The sequence below is a fragment of the Pseudophryne corroboree genome, chromosome 2 (assembly GCF_028390025.1).
Source record: "Pseudophryne corroboree isolate aPseCor3 chromosome 2, aPseCor3.hap2, whole genome shotgun sequence".
NCBI lineage: Eukaryota > Metazoa > Chordata > Amphibia > Anura > Myobatrachidae > Pseudophryne > Pseudophryne corroboree.
This window is the reverse complement of record NC_086445.1, coordinates 48159030-48182856: the sequence shown is the minus strand read 5'-3', so window position 1 is coordinate 48182856 and position 23827 is coordinate 48159030. Positions and strand designations below refer to the sequence as shown.

The following is a 23827-nucleotide window of genomic DNA, read 5'->3' as shown; positions in this document are numbered from 1 at the left end:
GCAGATTTGCTCATGCTAAGCCGCCGCCTACTGGGAGTGAATCTTAGCATCTTAAAATTGCGAACGATGTATTCGCAATATTGCGATTACACACCTCGTAGCAGTTTCTGAGTAGCTCCAGACTTACTCGGCATCTGCGATCATTTCACTGCTTGTCGTTCCTGGTTTGACGTCACAAACACACCCAGCGTTCGCCCAGACACTCCTCCATTTCTCCGGCCACTCCTGCGTTTTTTCCGGAAACGATAGCGTTTTTTCCCACATGCCCATAAAACGGCCTGTTTCCGCCCAGTAACACCCATTTCCTGTCAATCACATTACGATCGCCAGAACGATGAAAAAGCCGTGAGTAAAAATCCTAACTGCATAGCAAATTTACTTGGCGCAGTCACAGTGCGGACATTGCGCATGCGCATTAGGTGGAAAATCGCTGCGATGCGAAGATTTTTACCGAGCGAACAACTCGGAATGACCCCCATAGTTCCAGGATATGAAACAGTAGTTGGACGTTTTAGGATTGAGCTTCAATAAAGATTAGTGGCATAAATTGACGGTGTAGAAAGAAAGAATTGCCTCTCCAAAGGGGCTGGTAAACCCGAGCGTCCCCGGGTGAGTCCAAATTTTTGCCCAGTAAATTGTGCAACTGGAGGGTACGTAGTGTGTATATGCATGTGGTAATTTAGAAAGTTACGATGAATAATTATCTATATTAGAGGGTATTTTTATCAGAATATTGTGAATAATAAATATATATACTTTTTATTAATTCAATTGGTTTTTTGGTTGTTTTTGAACCTGTGAAAACATGGTGTGTGGATTTCATGAGCGCCTCTATTAATTCTTTGCATTTGGCTAAATCCCTTAGGAGTATCGCATATCTCCTTATAGTGGCGAACGTGTTTCCACACTATCAGTTCCAGGCTCATCCTATTGAGACTGATTAGTTTACTGACAAACACAGGCGCAGCAAAAGAGGTTTTTTTTTTTTTTTTTTTCCTCCTGTTGATTGCCTGCTTACTGCATGGCACCAACCAGGGCCGGTTCTGGGGCTCTGTGCGCCCCGGGCGGCAATAGGGGGCATGGCTTCGTACAGGGGGCGTGGTCATTTCCGCCCCCTGTACAGACTGAAATGATGTGCGGTGCGCGATGACGTCATAGCGCACCGCACAGTAAAGGACCTCTCCACGAAGGGAAACTAGAGGCGTATGCGTCTAGTTTCCCTTCACAGTGGCCAGCGGCGGCGGGGGGCAGCGGGGGGCACAGCAGCAGCAGATCTTGCCCTGGTGCAGCGCCCTCCGGATGGCGCCCTGCGCCCTCCGGAAGGCGGCGCCCCGGGCAAAAGTCCTGCTTGCCCGTGGCAAGATCCGCTACTGACACCAACTTACAAACTGAGCTCCTGTGCACGGAGGCGGGGTTATAGAGGAGGCGGCGCTGTACATCTTGGGAACAGTCAAAGCGTTGAGCCTGTTGGTGCCTCGTATCAAGATCCTACTCTACACCCCGATGTTATTCCTTGTGGAGCCCAGTATACCCCGCAGCAGAAATATATATTTGTACCCCTTGTACGTATAAAAACCTTCTCCTGGTGCAAAGTTACCGTATATTCTCGAGTTCAAGCCGACTTTTTCGGCACTTTTTTTTGTGCTGAAAAAGCCCACTCGGCATATACTCGAGTCAGTAGAAGGAGGGACACGGAGGGCACAGCGCGCGCCTCTCCTGTGTCCCTCCTGCGTCTCTGGCGGGACTATTTAATGAAGTACTCGTTCGTGAGCTCTGATTGGCTCATGAACCGGCACTTCATTTAACAGACCCGCCGCGGTCGCCGGAGACGCAGGAGGGACACAGGAGAGGCGTGCGCTGTGCTCTCCGTGTCCCTCCTTCACAAGACAGCACGGGAGCGGCAGAAAGTAAGTTATACCTGGCACTGGGGGAGTATATTTGGCACTTGGGGGGGGGGGCATATGTGGCACTGAGGGGGCATATCTGGCATTATGAGGGCATATCTGGCACTAGGTGGGCATATCTGGCACTAGGTGGGCATATCTGGCAGTGTGAGGGCATATCTGGCACTGTGGAGGCATATCTGGCACTATGAGGGCATATCTGGCACTGTGGGGCCATATCTGACAGTATGAGGGCATATCTGGCACTGTGGGGGCATATCTGGCAGTGTGAGGGCATATCTGGCACTGTGGGGGCATATCTGGCAGTGTGAGGGCATATCTGGCAGTGTGAGGGCATATCTGGCACTTTAGGGGCATATCTGGCAGTATGAGGGCATATCTGGCACTGTGGGGCCATATCTGGCAGTATGAGGGCATATCTGGCACTGTGGGGGCATATCTGGCAGTATGAGCAGGGCCGGCGCTACCATTAGGCAGCTTTAGGCAGCTGCCTATGGGCGCTGGCCACTGGAGGGCGGCATGCTCCAATTAAATATATTTTACAAAAAAAAAAAATATTTTGATAAGTAAGCCCATACCAGGGGCGGCCGCGGCGAGGGTCTAGCCTGCCACAGCCGTCAGTCACCTCACCGGCGCCAGTGTATTGATTTCCCTGCTCCATGTCTCTAACAGAAATAGACGGAGCTGTGCGTATGAGAGAGCAGGTCAGGAGACGGGCGCCGCACAAGCGCACGGCATGATCGTGCTGACGGCGCCTAGGATGCGTGTTAGGCTGTCAGGTCAGGAGACGGGCGCCGCCCACACTGACAGCCTAACACGCATCCTAGGCGCCGTCAGCACGATCATGCCGTGCGCTTGTGCGGCGCCCGTCTCCTGACCTGCTCTCTCATACGCACAGCTCCGTCTATTTCTGTTAGAGACATGGAGCAGGGAAATCAACACACTGGCGTAGGTGAGGTGACTGACGGCTGTGGCAGGCTAGACCCTCGCCGCGGCCGCCCCTGGTCTGGGCTTACTTATCAAAATATTTTTTTTCTTGTAAAATATATTTAATTGGAGCATCTGAAAGGCAAGAGAAGTCTCCCTATACCCTCCCTCCCCGCGCCTCCCTATCCCCTCCCTCCCTGCCGCCCCGCGCCTCCCTATCCCCTCCCTCCCTGCCGCCCCGCGTCTCCCTATCCTCTCCCTCCCACCCCGCGTCTCACTATGCCCTCACTGCCGCCCCGCGTCTCGCTATCCCCTCCCTCCCAGCCGCCCTGCGCCTCCCTATCACCTCCCTCCCTGCCGCCCCGCGTCTCCCTATCCCCTCCCTCGCACCCCGCGTCTCACTATCCCCTCCCTGCCGCCCCGCGTCTCGCTATCCCCTCCCTCCCTGCCGCCCCGCGCCTCCCTATCTCCTCCCTCCCACCCCGCATCTCCCTATCCCCTCCCTTCCACCCCGCGTCTCCCTATCCCCTCCCTCCCCGCGCCTCCCTATCCCCTCCCTCCCTGTCGCCCCGCGCCTCCCTATCACCTCCCTCCCTGCCGCCCCGCGTCTCCCTATCCCCTCCCTCGCACCCCGCGTCTCACTATCCCCTCCCTGCCGCCCCGCGTCTCGCTATCCCCTCCCTCCCTGCCGCCCCGCGCCTCCCTATCTCCTCCCTCCCACCCCGCATCTCCCTATCCCCTCCCTTCCACCCCGCGTCTCCCTATCCCCTCCCTCCCCGCGCCTCCCTATCCCCTCCCTCCCTGCCGCCCCGCGCCTCCCTATCCCCTCCCTCCCTGCCGCCCCGCGTCTCCCTATCCCCTCCCTCGCACCCCGCGTCTCACTATCCCCTCCCTGCCGCCCCGCGTCTCGCTATTCCCTCCCTCCCTGCCGCCCCGCGCCTCCCTATCTCCTCCCTCCCACCCCGCATCTCCCTATCCCCTCCCTTCCACCCCGCGTCTCCCTATCCCCTCCCTCCCCGCGCCTCCCTATCCCCTCCCTCCCTGCCGCCCCGCGCCTCCCTATCCCCTCCCTCCCTGCCGCCCCGAGTCTCCCTATCCTCTCCCTCCCACCCCGCGTCTCACTTTCCCCTCACTGCCGCCCCGCATCTCGCTATCCCCTCCCTCCCCGCCGCCCCGTGCCTCCCTATCCGTCCCTCCCTGCCGCCCCGCGTCTCCCTATCCTCTCCCTCCCACCCCGCGTCTCACTATCCCCTCACTGCCGCCCCGCGTCTCGCTATCCCCTCCCTCCCCGACGCCCCACGCCTCCCTATCCCCTCCCTCCCTGCCGTCCCGCGCCTCCCTATCCCCTCCCTCCCTGCCGCCCCACGTCTCCCTATCCCCTCCCTCGCACCCCGCGTCTCACTATCCCCTCCCTGCCGCCCCGCGTCTCGCTATCCCCTCCCTCCCTGCCGCCCCGCGCCTCCCTATCTCCTCCCTCCCACCCCGCATCTCCCTATCCCCTCCCTTCCACCCCGCGTCTCCCTATCCCCTCCCTCCCACCCCACGTCTCCCTATCACCTCCCTCCCTGCTGCCCCGCGTCTCCCTATCCCCTCCCTCCCACCCCACGTCTCCCTATCCCCTCCCTCCCTGCCGCCCCGCGCCTCCCGATGTTGGAGTTGCCTACAGCAGCGGCAGCTCCGGAGACAACAGGCAGCGCTGTTACCTCTATTTCCGTGCCCTCAGCATCTCCGGCAGCATCTGCTTCCTCTGGGACTGAGGAACCAGGATCACTAAGGCGAGGGGTGGGGGGAGTTGTGCTTGGTGGCAAGTGTCTGGGCAGCTCACCCCCAGATCACTTGGACTGCAGCTCCCCCCCTTGTGATCTGGGGGCGAGCTGCAGTCCAAGTGATCTGGGGGTGAGCTGCAGTCCAAGTGATCTGGGGGTGAGCTGCAGTCCAAGTGATCTGGGCAAGATCACTTGGACTCCAGCTCACCCCCAGATCACTTGGATGCAGGGACAGGGAAAAATAAATAAAATAAATGTAAAAAAATGATATATTTATATCACAGCTGCCCGCCTCCCACCGCTGACCAGCGCTCACTTCTGCACGCTGCACCGCCATTGAAAGCTGACCACCGCAGACCACAACTGGCGGTGGTCAGAGGGACATCAATGCCTCAGCGAAGAAGGACAGCTTAGTACCGCCGCATCTCCCGCAGACCATGGGCTCATACGCCACCAACAACCACAGTCCCTTCCGCACCTCCGCTGCACATATCAGGTAATGTTACCCTATGTCCCTGCTGTCACGCTCTCAGTCCCTGCTGTCACTCTCTCAGTCCCTGCTGTCACTCTCTCAGTCCTTGCTGTCACTCTCTCTCCCTGTCCCTGATTTGTGGGTCATACCGTTTGCTATAATGTGAATTTCGGCTCATACCATGTGCTATAATGTGAATTTCGGCTTATGCCATGTGGTAAAATCAGAATTTTGGCTCATACCGTATGCTGTAATGTGAATTTCGGGTCATACCGTGTGCTATAATGTGAATTTCGGCTCATACAGTGTGGTAAAATCTGAAATTTTGGGTCATAGCGTGTTCTGTAACGTGAATTTCGGCTCATACCGTGTGCTGTAATGTGAATTTCGGCTCATACTGTGTAGTAAAATATGAATTTTGGCTCATACTGTGTGCTGTAATGTGAATTTCGGCTCATACTGTGTGCTGTAATGTGAATTTCGGCTCATACCGTGTGCTGTAATGTGAATTTTGGCTCATACCGTGTGCTGTAATGTGAATTTCGGCTCATACCGTGTGCTGTAATGTGAATTTTGGCTCATACCGTGTGCTGTAATGTGAATTTCGGCTCATACCGTGTGCTGTAATGTGAATTTCGGCTCATACCGTGTGCTGTAATGTGAATTTCGGCTCATACCGTGTGGTAAAATATGAATTTCGGATCATACGGTGTGCTGTAATGTGAATTTTACAGTGTGGTAAAATCTGAAATTTTGGGTCATAGCGTGTTCTGTAACGTGAATTTCGGCTCATACCGTGTGCTGTAATGTGAATTTTGGCTCATACTGTGTAGTAAAATATGAATTTTGGCTCATACTGTGTGCTGTAATGTGAATTTCGGCTCATACTGTGTGCTGTAATGTGAATTTCGGCTCATACCGTGTGCTGTAATGTGAATTTCGGCTCATACCGTGTGCTGTAATGTGAATTTCGGCTCATACCGTGTGCTGTAATGTGAATTTCGGCTCATACTGTGTAGTAAAATATGAATTTTGGCTCATACTGTGTGCTGTAATGTGAATTTCGGCTCATACTGTGTGCTGTAATGTGAATTTCGGCTCATACCGTGTGCTGTAATGTGAATTTTGGCTCATACCATGTGCTGTAATGTGAATTTCGGCTCATACTGTGTGCTGTAATGTGAATTTCGGCTCATACCGTGTGCTGTAATGTGAATTTCAGCTCATACTGTGTGCTGTAATGTGAATTTCGGCTCATACGGTGTGCTGTAATGTGATTTTCGGCTCATACTGTGTGGTAAAATATGAATTTCGGATCATACCATGTGCTGTAGTGTGAATTTTGGCTCATACCATGTGCTGTAGTGTGAATTTCGGCTCATTCCGTGTGCTGTAATGTGAATTTCTAGATAGTATAAGAATTTCTAGATAGTATAAGGGGTCCTAATACACTGAAGGACACGCCCCCATTTGAGTGGCTACACCCCCTCTTCCGGAGGCGCGCGCATAATTGCAACCTTCACTTTTCCATACCCCCACTTCAAAATGTCCACTTCGACCACTGTATATGTATGTGTGTGTGTATATATATATATATATATATATATATACATATTATATATAAAATCTCAGTGCCTCCCCAGCCAATGACCTCACCGCACGTCACTGCCACAAAGTTTTAGTTACAACCCTGGTGCCTATCTATAATACTGTATAAAAATACAGACTGTGGTATTATACTATATATGGATGTGGGGCTGGATGCTTTTTAACTTGTGTGCATTTAATATAACATTTGTCAGGTGTTCTTTTGCTGTTATTTGGCTGCTTCAGGAGGATCAACATACTGTTAACACAGCCTCTAGATAACGTGATCACTCCACTGTCCAAGCAACAGGGGAAGGGGAGGGCCGGGAGGCCGGGGGGGGGGGGGGGGGGGGGTGTAGGCAGAAATTTTGCCTAGGGTGCCGAGAAACCTTGCACCGGCCCTGAGTATGAGGGCATATCTGGCACTGTGTGGGCATATCTGGCAGTATGAGGGCATATCTGGCACTGTGGGGGCATACCTGGCAGTATGAGGGCTGTGTACGGCTAGAGCTGCATTTCCCACCCTAGGCTTATACTCGAGTCAATAAGTTTTTCCAGGTTTTTGTGGTAAAATTAGGTGCCTCGGCTTATATTCGGGTCGACTTATACTCGAGTATATACGGTACTTTTTTAATTTTTTGCTTTTCTCCCACCTCAGAATAAGCCCCAGTGTATATTCAAATAGCTAAACTGTATTATTCCCATGTAACCCCCCCTTTAATCCCAGGGGTATATGGGCTACCTATAATACCACCAATGTGCCTTCACCCAAGTATCGGGAAGTATTTATGGGCCTACAGTACTTGGGCAAACCGTTGTGTACACCCACTGGCAATCACCCCACTGGATGATTGACAGCTCAGGAGCACAAGGAGTTGCTAGAATGTTCTGTCAGTCACTGGCCACCAATGTGTACATTAATAGGTTTACACATATAATACATTTTAGCATGTATATGATTACATATTAATAATACATATGACTGGGGTACATACAGTACATGAATTATGTTTTCCTTTTTACATTGTCTACCTTGTATTACAACATAGAGAACAATGTAAAGTGTAAATATATCAATTATATGTATAAAGTTACCTCACTTTTACCTATTTCTGTTCACATATATTATATATGTTTAACCCCTAATTAGGGTTACACCCATATCTTACACATCAGTTTACCACAATCAAAATGTCTCCATTCTCACCTCCTCGAACCCTGGCTGGAAATCAGGGTGACCAGGAAACCCCCCTCCAATATCCAACACTCTCATCTTGTGTCCCAGTTTGTTTCCAACGTCAAACAGACGTCTGGCATCCGCAATACACTGGTGAAAGCTGTGGGGGTTACTGGAGCCAGAACCAATATGGAAGCTGCAGAAAGATGAATGTACAAGAGGAGGTAATGTGAGGGATGTGGTATGGACGGTCGACAGTAACTAGGTCGACAGTAACTAGGTCGACCACTATTGGTCGACAGTAGCTAGGTTGACAGGGTTTCTAGGTCGACAGGGTCTCTAGGTCAACATGGTGTAGGTCGACAAGTCAAAAGTTCGACACGAGTTTTCTATGTTTTTTTTATGTCATTTTCTCCGTACAGTGACCGGGAACCCCAATTAGTGCAGCGTGTCCTCTCGCATGGCTCGCTTCGCTCACCATGCTTCGGGCAAGGTGCCTCTCTGCGCTCGGCACAGGTTACTATTCCCAGTCATAGTCCGCGTGGATCGTTAAGTATGAAAAAGGTCAAAAAAAGAAATAAATTGTGAAAAACTCATGTTGACCTTTTGACATGTTGACCTAGAACATGTCAACCTAGAGACCCTGTTGACCTAGAGACCCTGTTGACCTAGAGACCCTGTCGACCTAGAGACCCTGTCGACCTAGAGACCGGATCCCAATCTTAGACAGGACTTCTTGTTTACAGACTGGCAGATATAGCATAGGGAGCATACAGAGGGAGCATAATTAACAAGTATAGAAAGAGTGGGGGAAATTAGCAGCCATAAGCCATAAATTACTGACATGGTGCCACCAATTTGGTAGCAGGCAAAGGAGCGGCAATGGCCAGCATTTCAGAGGACACGGGATTGTCGGCCTCATTTTCTGGACGTGCTTAAGCCATTGGACGCAACTCCGCTGGTTTCAGCCGCATGCCTCTGCTCCTAATGTAGGCTGAAAGCAATGCTGTAAACGGCGATCAGCAAGCCAAAGATTGGTGCACTCGTTAGCATGGGCTTGCCAAGGGGGTAAGCTGGAGCAAAATCAGGTATAGGATGGTGGCTTGACACTTAAACATCAGATATCAGCCACAATCAAATCCTCATTCTTTCACCTGAGGAACATAGCCAGAATCAAGCACTTAATTCCCTCAGATGATCTGCCAAAAGTCATACATGCATTTGTATCATCTCGATTATACTACTGTAATGCCCTCTACCTTGGTCTCCCAGCAAACTAATTGCAGCGCTTACAGCTGGTGCAAAACACAGCTGCCAGGCTGTTAACCAACCAGTCCCGTTCTAGCCACATAACACCCATCCTCTACTCCCTTCACTGGCTGCCTGTAAGATGGCGAATCATCTTCAAGATTGGCTTACTGAGTTTCAAAGCACTACATGACCAGGGCCCAAGGTACCTGAAGCAGCTTCTGACCCCATACTGCCCCACTCGATTACTGCGATCTGTAGATGAAGGACTTTTAGCAGTACCTAGAATCTACCGTAATTCATCTGGGGGTCTAGCTTTTAGTCATGCGGCTCCGACTCTATGGAACTCACTTCCCCGCACAGTGCGAGAGGCCCCAACTATAGAATCCTTCAAAAGTAGACTCAAGACTTTCCTGTTTACTCAAGCATTTCCATAATTTCCCTTTTAGTATCTTCATGCTTCTGTATTTTATGAAAATGTACTTCATTATTTTCTGTACTGTTTTATGCTATGTATCTGTTAAGCGCCTTGAGTCCTATTTGGAGAAAGAGCGCTATATAAATAAAATTATTATTATTTTTATTTTTATTATAGCTGGGGTACAAAGCAGCAGGCTAGAGGGATAGTCAGAACAAGCCAGGTCAAACATGATATACAGTAATAGGGGGAGATGTGCTAAGTCTTTCACAGTGATACATTTCACAGAGATAAAGTACCAGCCAATCAGCACCCAACTGCCATGTTACAGGCTGGGTTTGAAAAATGACTGTTAGGAGCTGATTGGTTGGCACTTTATCACCGTGAAATGTATCACTTTTCAAGGCTTAGTACATCTCCCCTATAATAAATAAGGAGAACATAGCAATAGTACTGGAGACTAGGGGAATGGACCAAATACTCTGGCAGCTACCCAGAGAGAGGCTTATGTAGGCTGGCTCATTAGAAACTCTGATGACACTGATAACGAAATGAGAGTGCCACATGCCCACCCTCATATAGGAGGGCAGGACGCCAGCACAGGTATGGATGCATGTGGTCAGCTGCTGTGCGATGTATAGTGTCGGAATGTTGTGAGTCTGTGACATATAAGGGGGATACTGAAACAGACGAAGCTGCAGTCGTATCCATCTCTTTTACCAGACATCTGTCTGTGGCTTTATGCAAATGCCACTACAAAGCCCTTCCTGATGTATATTCGTGTGTCCAAATGTGCAAGGACTGAGGTAACCACTGCCAGCGACCGTAGATGCTGAAAAATGGTCATATGAACATGTTATGTGTCGTGGCCGTGTCGCTGACAGAAGTTGCTTACAGTGATACTTAACATCACCACCCCCTACAACATCACCACCTCCTACAATGTCACCACCTCCTGCAACGTCACTACCCCGTACAAAATCACCACTCCCTACAATGTCACCACCCCCTACAATATCACCACCCCCTACAACGTCACCACCTAAAACATCACCACCACTCTCTACAATGTCACCACCATCTACAACATCACCACTGCCTACAACATCACCATTCCATACAAAGCCACCACGCCCTACAATGCCACCACCCCCTACAACGCCAGCACCACCTAAACATCACAACCACTCCTTACAACATCACCACCACCCCCTACAAATACACCACTCCCTTCAACATCATCACCACACCCTACAACGTCACCACCCTTTACAACATCACCACCCCCTACAACATCACCACTCCCTACAATACCACCACCCCTACAAATCACCACCACTCCCTACAACCACCACTCCCTACATCACCACAACCTACAACATTATGACCGCTACCTACAACATCAACACTCCCTACAATGTCACCACCCCCTACAACATCACCACAACTACCTACATCACCACCACCTACAACATCACCACCCCCTACAAAAACACCACCACTCCCTACAGTGCCACCACTCCCTACAACATCACCACCACCTACAACATCACCACGCCCTACAACATCACCACCCCTACAACATCACCACTCCTTACAATGGCAGAACCCCCTACAACGCCATTACGCTCTACAATGTCACCACCCCCTACAATTTCACACACCCCTACAACATCACCAACCCCTACAACATCACTACTCCCTACAACATCACCACTCCCTAAAACATAATTACCACTACCTACAACATCACCGCCCACTACATCATCACCACTCCCTACAATGTCACTACCCCCTGCAATGTCACCACTCCCTACAACATCACCACTCCCTACAACATCACCACTCCCTACAACATCACCACCCCCTACAACATCACCACCCCCTACAACATCACCACTCCTTACAACATCACCACCCTTCACAACATCACAACAATAACACAAACAAAACCAGTTACCTGACTCCAGTGACCAACACATTCAGGCTCTTCGCCCTCTTCAGGAGGTGCTCACATATCTCTACCAGGGCTCCAAACTTCTTGCTGAGACAGCTGACTGATCCCTCATCATCGGTGTGGATGCGGAGGATCATTCTGTGCAGGAGAGACATAAACATATAGAAAAAGACATCTTGGATGGTAAAGCAAGGCACAGCTTAAGGGAATGTCTAAATGAAAGTTACGGATCAATAGACCTACAATGATTAGGTCAACATCATAAGGCCGACAGGTACAAACGGTCAAAATGTGAAAAGGTAGACAAGGAAAATAATCAACACAGGAAAAGGTCGACGCAACATTTTTGCATTTTTTGGTGTCATTTTCTGAGCACGTGGAAATAGTGCACAGCGTCCCCTCACATGGCTGACTTCACTGGTAGTCCACTTGAATGTTAAAGTATTAAAAAGTTGAAAATAGTGAAAACAAAAACAAAAAACTCATGTCAACCATATGTGTGTCGACCGTTGTCATGTCAACCATTTGAACCTGTCAACCTTTTGTCTCCGTAGTCGCCAAACCTCAAGTCCTAGCCCTAGCCACCACCCCCAGACTCTCAGCCCTAGGTGCCACCCCAGGTGGGTTATGGTTAGGGTAGGGGACAGGTAAAATAATTACCCTGTCTCCTGTCAGCATTTTCAATGTCGGGATGCCGGTGTCGGTCATGTGACCACCAGCATCTCCAACTCCAGGATGGTGTATCACACCAGTTGGTAATGTCTTGCATGATGATGGGGCATATTTCAGAAAAGCTGGTTCTAGACTGTTGCCCATCACTTACTCTGCGTCTGGGTGATTCTCTGGGATTTTCTCCAGTTCACTCTCACAGTCAAACGTCATCCTGTTGACTCCATGCTTGGCTGCATATCGGATGTGAGACGGCTGTTTGCAGGGATTTGCGTAGATGATATCAGTGGCAGGTAATCCCATCCCTAGTATCATCTTTATCTCAGCCTGGGGACAAAATAAAAGTGTTGTGACTTGTATTGCTTGTACCACTGCAGGAGACAGTACAGAATAATCATTATGTACCAGTATTACAGCAGATTATAAAAGTTATGATAAAGTTGTCTCATTATTTATAATTAGGACGGATTGGCAGCATATCTTTCCGTGAAGAAAAGTACCATGCGAGAAATCAAGGTATAAGATGGGTTTGTTTAAAAAAAACAAAATTAAAGTATTTGTCAGAGGTGGAGATTGGGGTAAAGACGAGCCAGAAAGTAAGTTGACGCCCCCCTGTCTCTAGGCAGCCGTATACTTTTGTTGTCAAAAGAGATGAGTGAGTCCGGTTATCTGGAAAAGGAACCCACCCGAATTTTGCATATCTGGGTACTTCCGAGCCCAGGTGCTGATGGAGGGAAGACAGAGTGGTGCGGTGTAGATGGGGGGGAAGACAGAGTGGTGCGGGGTAGATGGGGGGGAAGACAGAGTGGTGCGGTGTAGATGGAGGGAAGACAGAGTGGTGCGGTGTAGATGGGGGGGAAGACAGAGTGGTGCGGTGTAGATGGAGGGAAGACAGAGTGGTGCGGTGTAGATGGGGGGGAAGACAGAGTGGTGCGGTGTAGATGGGGGGGAAGACAGAGTGGTGAGGTGTAGATGGGGGGGAAGACAGAGTGGTGAGGTGTAGATGGGGGGGAAGACAGAGTGGTGCGGTGTAGATGGGGGGGAAGACAGAGTGGTGCGGTGTAGATGGGGGGGAAGACAGAGTGGTGCGGTGTAGATGGGGGGGAAGACAGAGTGGTGCGGTGTAGATGGAGGGAAGACAGAGTGGTGCGGTGTAGATGGGGGGGAAGACAGAGTGGTGCGGTGTAGATGGGGGGGAAGACAGAGTGGTGCGGTGTAGATGGAGGGAAGACAGAGTGGTGCGGTGTAGATGGGGGGGAAGACAGAGTGGTGCAGATGGATGGTAAGACAGGATGGTGCAGTTGGGTAAGAAACAGAGTGGCACAATGGGGGGAAGACAGAGTGGCGGGATAGGGGGCATATGGATGAGGGGCAGACAGAGCATCACAGATGGAGGGGGAGACAGAGCAGTGCAGATGGGGGGGAGACAGTAGCACATATGGAAGGAAATAAAGTGGCCGCAGATGCAGGAAGACAGGGCGGCGAGGATGGGGAAAGATATATTGTTACAGATGAGAGAACACAGACTGGCACAGATGGGAGAACAGACAGCAGCGATCAGGTCTGAATTAGCCCCAATGTGTAGATGCATAGACAGTAGGCAGAGTAATGTAGTTTTATCAATTAAGAAAGATGTTTGTGGGAGCTGTATGTGTGGACTGAGTGAGAAGGATGTTGGAACCCAGTGGGATTGTTGTGGTGACCGAATGGGATGTTTGTGGGCACTGAGTGGAATGTTTGTGGGCACTGAGTGGAATGTTTGTGGGCTCTGAGTGGAATGTTTGTGGGCAGTGGCACTGAGTGGGATGTTTGTGGGCACTGAGTGAAATGTTTGTGGGCACTGAGTGGAATGTTTGTGGGCACTGAGTGGGATGGGGGAGCCCATAACTCCCAACTGTCCCAATTTTTGCGGGACAGTCCCATTTTTTTGGGACTGTCCCGCTATCCCACCCGCAGGCCGCAGTGTCCCGTGTTGGTGGTGGTGGTGGTGGTGGTGGGGGGGGGGCAGTTGGGAGGCTCCTGCACTCGCTGCTCTGCTGCTATTCAGTGGAGACAGAAGGAGAGGGGGCATGTCAGCAACTCACATGCCCCCTCAGTGAAAAAAACGGGGTGTGGCTCGCGATCGCGGGCCCTCCCATGAAGCCATGCCCCTTTTCCTATTGGCGATGCCCCCTTTTCGGCCGCTCGCGCGCAATTGTCCCTCCTTCACTGCCGATCAAGTTGGGAGGTGTGGGTGAGCCACATAACTGCTCAGAACTTCAGTTGCATAGACTGCGGGCCTAATTCAGACCTGATTGCTAGGCTACATTTTTGTACAGCCTGCGATCAGGTCTGAACTGCGCATGCTTATGCACCGCAATGCGCAGGCACGATGGGGAGCGCCAGGCAGCGCCAGGATGGTGCGAGAAAAGCGATCGCACGGGCGATCGCAAGGTGATTGAAAGGAAGAGGCTGTTTGTGGGTGTTTTTAATAGAGATGTGCACTTGAAATTTTTCGGGTTTTGTGTTTTGGTTTTGGGTTCGGTTCCGCGGCCGTGTTTTGGGTTCGACCGCGTTTTGGCAAAACCTCACCGAATTTTTTTTGTCGGATTCGGGTGTGTTTTGGATTCGGGTGTTTTTTTAAAAAAAAAACTAAAAAACATCTTAAATAATAGAATTTGGGGGTCATTTTGATCCCAAAGTATTATTAACCTCAAAAACCATAATTTCCACTCATTTTCAGTCTATTCTGAATACCTCACACCTCACAATATTATTTTTAGTCCTAAAATTTGCACCGAGGTCGCTGGATGACTAAGCTAAGCGACCCTAGTGGCCGACACAAACACCTGGCCCATCTAGGAGTGGCACTGCAGTGTCACGCAGGATGGCCCTTCCAAAAAACACTCCCCAAACAGCACATGACGCAAAGAAAAAAAGAGGCGCAATGAGGTAGCTGTGTGAGTAAGATAAGCGACCCTAGTGGCCGACACAAACACCTGACCCATCTAGGAGTGGCACTGCAGTGTCACGCAGGATGGCCCTTCCAAAAAACACTCCCCAAACAGCACATGACGCAAAGAAAAAAAGAGGCGCAATGAGGTAGCTGTGTGAGTAAGATAAGCGACCCTAGTGGCCGACACAAACACCTGGCCCATCTAGGAGTGGCACTGCAGTGTCACGCAGGATGGCCCTTCCAAAAAACACTCCCCAAACAGCACATGACGCAAAGAAGAAAAAAAGAGGCGCAATGAGGTAGCTGTGTGAGTAAGCTAAGCGACCCTAGTGGCCGACACAAACACCTGGCCCATCTAGGAGTGGCACTGCAGTGTCACGCAGGATGGCCCTTCCAAAAAACACTCCCCAAACAGCACATGACGCAAAGAAGAAAAAAAGAGGCGCAATGAGGTAGCTGTGTGAGTAAGCTAAGCGACCCTAGTGGCCGACACAAACACCTGGCCCATCTAGGAGTGGCACTGCAGTGTCACGCAGGATGGCCCTTCCAAAAAACACTCCCCAAACAGCACATGACGCAAAGAAGAAAAAAAGAGGCTCAATGAGGTAGCTGTGTGAGTAAGCTAAGCGACCCTAGAGGCCGACACAAACACCTGGCCCATCTAGGAGTGGCACTGCAGTGTCACGCAGGATGGCCCTTCCAAAAAACACTCCCCAAACAGCACATGACGCAAAGAAGAAAAAAAGAGGCGCAATGAGGTAGCTGTGTGAGTAAGCTAAGCGACCCTAGTGGCCGACACAAACACCTGGCCCATCTAGGAGTGGCACTGCAGTGTCACGCAGGATGGCCCTTCCAAAAAACACTCCCCAAACAGCACATGACGCAAAGAAGAAAAAAAGAGGCGCAATGAGGTAGCTGTGTGAGTAAGCTAAGCGACCCTAGTGGCCGACACAAACACCTGGCCCATCTAGGAGTGGCACTGCAGTGTCACGCAGGATGGCCCTTCCAAAAAACACTCCCCAAACAGCACATGACGCAAAGAAGAAAAAAAGAGGCGCAATGAGGTAGCTGTGTGAGTAAGCTAAGCGACCCTAGTGGCCGACACAAACACCTGGCCCATCTAGGAGTGGCACTGCAGTGTCACGCAGGATGGCCCTTCCAAAAAACACTCCCCAAACAGCACATGACGCAAATAAAAATGAAAGAAAAAAGAGGTGCAAGATGGAATTGTCCTTGGGCCCTCCCACCCACCCTTATGTTGTATAAACAGGACATGCACACTTTAACCAACCCATCATTTCAGTGACAGGGTCTGCCACACGACTGTGACTGAAATGACGGGTTGGTTTGGACCCCCACCGAAAAAGAAGCAATTAATCTCTCCTTGCACAAACTGGCTCTACAGAGGCAAGATGTCCACCTCATCATCATCCTCCGATATATCACCGTGTACATCCCGCTCCTCACAGATTATCAATTCGTCCCCACTGGAATCCACCATCTCAGCTCCCTGTGTACTTTGTGGAGGCAATTGCTGCTGGTCAATGTCTCCACGGAGGAATTGATTATAATTCATTTTAATGAACATCATCTTCTCCACATTTTCTGGAAGTAACCTCGTACGCCGATTGCTGACAAGGTGAGCGGCGGCACTAAACACTCTTTCGGAGTACACACTTGTGGGAGGGCAACTTAGGTAGAATAAAGCCAGTTTGTGCAAGGGCCTCCAAATTGCCTCTTTTTCCTGCCAGTATAAGTACGGACTGTCTGACGTGCCTACTTGGATGCGGTCACTCATATAATCCTCCACCATTCTTTCAATGGGGAGAGAATCATATGCAGTGACAGTAGACGACATGTCCGTAATCGTTGTCAGGTCCTTCAGTCCGGACCAGATGTCAGCATCAGCAGTCGCTCCAGACTGCCCTGCATCACCGCCAGCGGGTGGGCTCGGAATTCTGAGCCTTTTCCTCGCACCCCCAGTTGCGGGAGAATGTGAAGGAGGAGATGTTGACAGGTCGCGTTCCGCTTGACTTGACAATTTTGTCACCAGCAGGTCTTTGAACCCCAGCAGACTTGTGTCTGCCGGAAAGAGAGATCCAAGGTAGGTTTTAAATCTAGGATCGAGCACGGTGGCCAAAATGTAGTGCTCTGATTTCAACAGATTGACCACCCGTGAATCCTTGTTAAGCGAATTAAGGGCTCCATCCACAAGTCCCACATGCCTAGCGGAATCGCTCCCTTTTAGCTCCTCCTTCAATGCCTCCAGCTTCTTCTGCAAAAGCCTGATGAAGGGAATGACCTGACTCAGGCTGGCAGTGTCTGAACTGACTTCACGTGTGGCAAGTTCAAAAGGTTGCAGAACCTTGCACAACGTTGAAATCATTCTCCACTGCGCTTGAGACAGGTACATTCCACCTCCTATATCGTGCTCAATTGTATAGGCTTGAATGGCCTTTTGCTGCTCCTCCAACCTCTGAAGCATATATAGGGTTGAATTCCACCTCGTTACCACTTCTTGCTTCAGATGATGGCAGGGCAGGTTCAGGCGTTTTTGGTGGTGCTCCAGTCTTCTGTACGTGGTGCCTGTACGCCGAAAGTGTCCCGCAATTCTTCTGGCCACCGACAGCATCTCTTGCATGCCCCTGTCGTTTTTTTTTTTTTGAAATTCTTTATTTATACGTGGTCAGGTACATTGAAAAGGCATTCTAGAAATACATGGGACAGGCGGCCAACATAGCCAGCGTCCAAGATAGACCACAAATTTCAGATACATAACAGGGTTAATCAGTGTGGGAAAACAGTCGAGTTCAAACATGGGGATCAGGGGGGGGGGAGAGGAACGGGGGGGGACGACCACATTTATATTCATACATAGTATATCTCAAGAACAACAAGATCATAATAGAGGGGAGACAGGAAAGAGACGAAGAGAGAGAGGGTAATAGGAAGAAGAGGTAGTTGAGAAAGATAGGAGTGGGGTTAAAGAAGAATGTCGGAGAGAGAAGGTGGTGGGTGCCCATGGGTCTGCGGGGGGAGCGGGGGCAGACGGAGGGGAATGGCTAGCCACGTTCAGCGGCGAGCCAGGGGGCCCAGACCTGCTCGAAGACGTGGCCCCGGTCGTGGAGGTAATAGGTGATTTTTTCCATTGAGGCGATGTGCCAGATTTTAGTTTTAAGGGATAGTAGGGAAGGTGGTGAGGGGCTCTTCCAGTTGAGGGCGATCAGTGATTTTGCTGCCGCTAGAATGTGTGAGGTCAGCTTTTGGGAGAATTTATTGAGAAGTGGGGGGGGGATAACACAGTAGGGAGATCCAGGGGTCTTTCGGCAAAGGAGATTCTAGAAGTGAGTTGAGGAGGGAGTGGACCAAATCCCAGAAGGACATGATAACCGGGCAAGTCCACCATATGTGGAGCATAGTACCTCTAGCTCCGCAGTTCCTCCAGCAGGCCGGGGAGGCGGACGGGAAGAATTTGTTGAGACGGTCGGGAGTGTAGTACCAGCGATAATAAACTTTGTAGGCCGTTTCCTTATAGGCGGTGGCAATAGAGGATTTAGCAATCCCTAGTCTCATGTCCTCCCAGTCTTCGGTTTCGGGTGGAGGCCCGAGGTCCCGTTCCCATGCGAGTTCATGGGGCCGGGATAAAGGTAGGGAGGATTCCAGTAGGAGAGAATAAAGTTGGGAAATTATGCCTTTGGATGAGTGGGAGTTGACACTAGAGATGAGCGGGTTCGGTTTCTTTGAATCCGAACCCGCACGAACTTCACTTTTTTTTTCACGGGTCCGAGCGACTCGGATCTTCCCGCCTTGCTCGGTTAACCCGAGCGCGCCCGAACGTCATCATGACGCTGTCGGATTCTCGCGAGGCTCGGATTCTATCGCGAGACTCGGATTCTATATAAGGAGCCGCGCGTCGCCGCCATTTTCACTCGTGCATTGAGATTGATAGGGAGAGGACGTGTCTGGCGTCCTCTCCATTAGAATAGAGATAGATAGATTAGATAGAGAGAGATTGTGCAGAGTCGCAGACAGAGTTAGTTTACCACAGTCAGTGACCAGTGCAGTTGCTAGTTAACTTTTATTTAATATAATATATCCGTTCACTTCTCTCTGCTATATCCGTTCTCTGCCTGAAAAAAAAAACGATACACAGCACAGTCAGTCACACAGTGTGACTCAGTCTGTGTGCACTCAGCTCAGCCCAGTGTGCTGCACAGTCATCAATGTATAAATTAAAAGCTTATAATTAATTGTGGGGGAGACTGGGGAGCACTGCAGGTTGTTAGCAGGAGCCAGGAGTACAATTATATTAATTAACAGTGCACACTTTTGCTGCAGGAGTGGTGACCAGTGCCTGACCACCAGTATAGTATTGTTGTATACTACTAATATCTCTTTAAATATCAACCAGTCTATATTAGCAGCAGACACAGTACAGTGCGGTAGTTCACGGCTGTGGCTACCTCTGTGTCGGCACACGGCAGGCAGTCCGTCCGACCAGAATTGTATTATTTATTATTATATACCTACCACCTAACCGTGGTTTTTTTTTCATTCTTTATACCGTCATAGTGTCATCCTAATTGTTACGAGTATACTACTATCTCTTTATCAACCAGTGTACAGTGCGGTAGTTCACGGCTGTGGCTACCTCTGTGTCGGCACACGGCAGGCAGTCCGTCCGACCAGAATTGTATTATTTATTATTATATACCTACCACCTAACCGTGGTTTTTTTTTCATTCTTTATACCGTCATAGTGTCATCCTAATTGTTACGAGTATACTACTATCTCTTTATCAACCAGTGTACAGTGCGGTAGTTCACGGCTGTGGCTACCTCTGTGTCGGCACACGGCAGGCAGTCCGTCCGACCAGAATTGTATTATTTATTATTATATACCTACCACCTAACCGTGGTTTTTTTTTCATTCTTTATACCGTCATAGTGTCATCCTAATTGTTACGAGTATACTACTATCTCTTTATCAACCAGTGTACAGTGCGGTAGTTCACGGCTGTGGCTACCTCTGTGTCGGCACACGGCAGGCAGTCCGTCCGACCAGAATTGTATTATTTATTATTATATACCTACCACCTAACCGTGGTTTTTTTTTCATTCTTTATACCGTCATAGTGTCATCCTAATTGTTACGAGTATACTACTATCTCTTTATCAACCAGTGTACAGTGCGGTAGTTCACGGCTGTGGCTACCTCTGTGTCGGCAGTCGGCAGGCAGTCCGTCCATCCATAATTGTATTATTATTATAATATATACCACCTAACCGTGGTTTTTTTTTCATTCTTTATACCGTCATAGTGTCATACTAGTTGTTACGAGTATACTACTATCTCTTTATCAACCAGTGTACAGTGCGGTAGTTCACGGCTGTGGCTACCTCTGTGTCGGAACTCGGCAGGCAGTCCGTCCATCCATAATTGTATTACAATATATACCACCTAACCGTGGTTTTTTTTTCATTCTTTATACCGTCATAGTGTCATCCTAATTGTTACGAGTATACTACTATCTCTTTATCAACCAGTGTACAGTGCGGTAGTTCACGGCTGTGGCTACCTCTGTGTCGGCAGTCGGCAGGCAGTCCGTCCATCCATAATTGTATTATTATTATAATATATACCACCTAACCGTGGTTTTTTTTTCATTCTTTATACCGTCATAGTGTCATACTAGTTGTTACGAGTATACTACTATCTCTTTATCAACCAGTGTACAGTGCGGTAGTTCACGGCTGTGGCTACCTCTGTGTCGGAACTCGGCAGGCAGTCCGTCCATCCATAATTGTATTACAATATATACCACCTAACCGTGGTTTTTTTTTCATTCTTTATACCGTCATAGTGTCATCCTAATTGTTACGAGTATACTACTATCTCTTTATCAACCAGTGTACAGTGCGGTAGTTCACGGCTGTGGCTACCTCTGTGTCGGCAGTCGGCAGGCAGTCCGTCCATCCATAATTGTATTATTATTATAATATATACCACCTAACCGTGGTTTTTTTTTCATTCTTTATACCGTCATAGTGTCATACTAGTTGTTACGAGTATACTACTATCTCTTTATCAACCAGTGTACAGTGCGGTAGTTCACGGCTGTGGCTACCTCTGTGTCGGAACTCGGCAGGCAGTCCGTCCATCCATAATTGTATTACAATATATACCACCTAACCGTGGTTTTTTTTCCATTCTTTATACCGTCATAGTGTCATCCTAATTGTTACGAGTATACTACTATCTCTTTATCAACCAGTGTACAGTGCGGTAGTTCACGGCTGTGGCTACCTCTGTGTCGGCAGTCGGCAGGCAGTCCGTCCATCCATAATTGTATTATTATTATAATATATACCACCTAACTGTGGTTTTTTTTGCATTCTTTATACCGTCGTCATAGTGTCATACTAGTTGTTACGAGTATACTACTATCTCTTTATCAACCAGTGTACAGTGCGGTAGTTCACGGCTGTGGCTACCTCTGTGTCGGCAGTCGGCAGGCAGTCCGTCCATCCATAATTGTATTATTATTATAATATATACCACCTAACCGTGGTTTTTTTTTCATTCTTTATACCGTCGTCATAGTGTCATACTAGTTGTTACGAGTATACTACTATCTCTTTATCAACCAGTGTACAGTGCGGTAGTTCACGGCTGTGGCTACCTCTGTGTCGGCAGTCGGCAGGCAGTCCGTCCATCCATAATTGTATTATTATTATAATATATACCACCTAACCGTGGTTTTTTTATACCACCTAACCGTGGCAGTCCGTCCATAATTGTATACTAGTATCCAATCCATCCATCTCCATTGTTTACCTGAGGTGCCTTTTAGTTCTGCCTATAAAATATGGAGAACAAAAAAGTTGAGGTTCCAAAATTAGGGAAAGATCAAGATCCACTTCCACCTCGTGCTGAAGCTGCTGCCACTAGTCATGGCCGAGACGATGAAATGCCAGCAACGTCGTCTGCCAAGGCCGATGCCCAATGTCATAGTACAGAGCATGTCAAATCCAAAACACCAAATATCAGAAAAAAAAGGACTCCAAAACCTAAAATAAAATTGTCGGAGGAGAAGCGTAAACTTGCCAATATGCCATTTACCACACGGAGTGGCAAGGAACGGCTGAGGCCCTGGCCTATGTTCATGGCTAGTGGTTCAGCTTCACATGAGGATGGAAGCACTCAGCCTCTCGCTAGAAAACTGAAAAGACTCAAGCTGGCAAAAGCACCGCAAAGAACTGTGCGTTCTTTGAAATCCCAAATCCACAAGGAGAGTCCAATTGTGTCGTTTGCGATGCCTGACCTTCCCAACACTGGACGTGAAGAGCATGCGCCTTCCACTATTTGCATGCCCCCTGCAAGTGCTGGAAGGAGCACCCGCAGTCCAGTTCCTGATAGTCAGATTGAAGATGTCAGTGTTGAAGTACACCAGGATGAGGAGGATATGGGTGTTGCTGGCGCTGGGGAGGAAATTGACCAGGAGGATTCTGATGGTGAGGTGGTTTGTTTAAGTCAGGCACCCGGGGAGACACCTGTTGTCCGTGGGAGGAATATGGCCGTTGACATGCCAGGTGAAAATACCAAAAAAATCAGCTCTTCGGTGTGGAGGTATTTCACCAGAAATGCGGACAACAGGTGTCAAGCCGTGTGTTCCCTTTGTCAAGCTGTAATAAGTAGGGGTAAGGACGTTAACCACCTCGGAACATCCTCCCTTATACGTCACCTGCAGCGCATTCATAATAAGTCAGTGACAAGTTCAAAAACTTTGGGTGACAGCGGAAGCAGTCCACTGACCAGTAAATCCCTTCCTCTTGTAACCAAGCTCACGCAAACCACCCCACCAACTCCCTCAGTGTCAATTTCCTCCTTCCCCAGGAATGCCAATAGTCCTGCAGGCCATGTCACTGGCAAGTCTGACGAGTCCTCTCCTGCCTGGGATTCCTCCGATGCATCCTTGCGTGTAACGCCTACTGCTGCTGGCGCTGCTGTTGTTGCCGCTGGGAGTCGATGGTCATCCCAGAGGGGAAGTCGTAAGCCCACTTGTACTACTTCCAGTAAGCAATTGACTGTTCAACAGTCCTTTGCGAGGAAGATGAAATATCACAGCAGTCATCCTACTGCAAAGCGGATAACTGAGGCCTTGGCATCCTGGGTGGTGAGAAACGTGGTTCCGGTATCCATCATTACTGCAGAGCCAACTAGAGACTTGTTGGAGGTACTGTGTCCCCGGTACCAAATACCATCTAGGTTCCATTTCTCTAGGCAGGCGATACCGAAAATGTACACAGACCTCAGAAAAAGAGTCACCAGTGTCCTAAAAAATGCAGCTGTACCCAATGTCCACTTAACCACGGACATGTGGACAAGTGGAGCAGGGCAGGGTCAGGACTATATGACTGTGACAGCCCACTGGGTAGATGTATGGACTCCCGCCGCAAGAACAGCAGCGGCGGCACCAGTAGCAGCATCTCGCAAACGCCAACTCTTTCCTAGGCAGGCTACGCTTTGTATCACCGCTTTCCAGAATACGCACACAGCTGAAAACCTCTTACGGCAACTGAGGAAGATCATCGCGGAATGGCTTACCCCAATTGGACTCTCCTGTGGATTTGTGGCATCGGACAACGCCAGCAATATTGTGTGTGCATTAAATCTGGGCCAATTCCAGCACGTCCCATGTTTTGCACATACCTTGAATTTGGTGGTGCAGAATTTTTTAAAAAACGACAGGGGCGTGCAAGAGAT

At 49.5% G+C, this 23827-nt stretch overlaps 1 protein-coding gene across 3 annotated transcripts in view; it reads right to left on the bottom strand.

Annotated features, from left to right (window-relative positions):
* LOC134997212 (ornithine decarboxylase-like) overlaps positions 1-23827 on the bottom strand; it is a 222578-nt gene that overhangs the window by 49664 nt on the left and 149087 nt on the right. For all 3 annotated transcript variants that reach the window (XM_063951258.1, XM_063951257.1, XM_063951259.1), the window contains exons 4-6: positions 12280-12452; positions 11460-11594; positions 7864-8029 (exon numbers count right to left, since the gene is read on the bottom strand). In XM_063951258.1, the coding sequence (XP_063807328.1) occupies positions 7864-8029; positions 11460-11594; positions 12280-12452 (474 nt within the window). The remainder of the gene's footprint in view (positions 1-7863; positions 8030-11459; positions 11595-12279; positions 12453-23827) is intronic.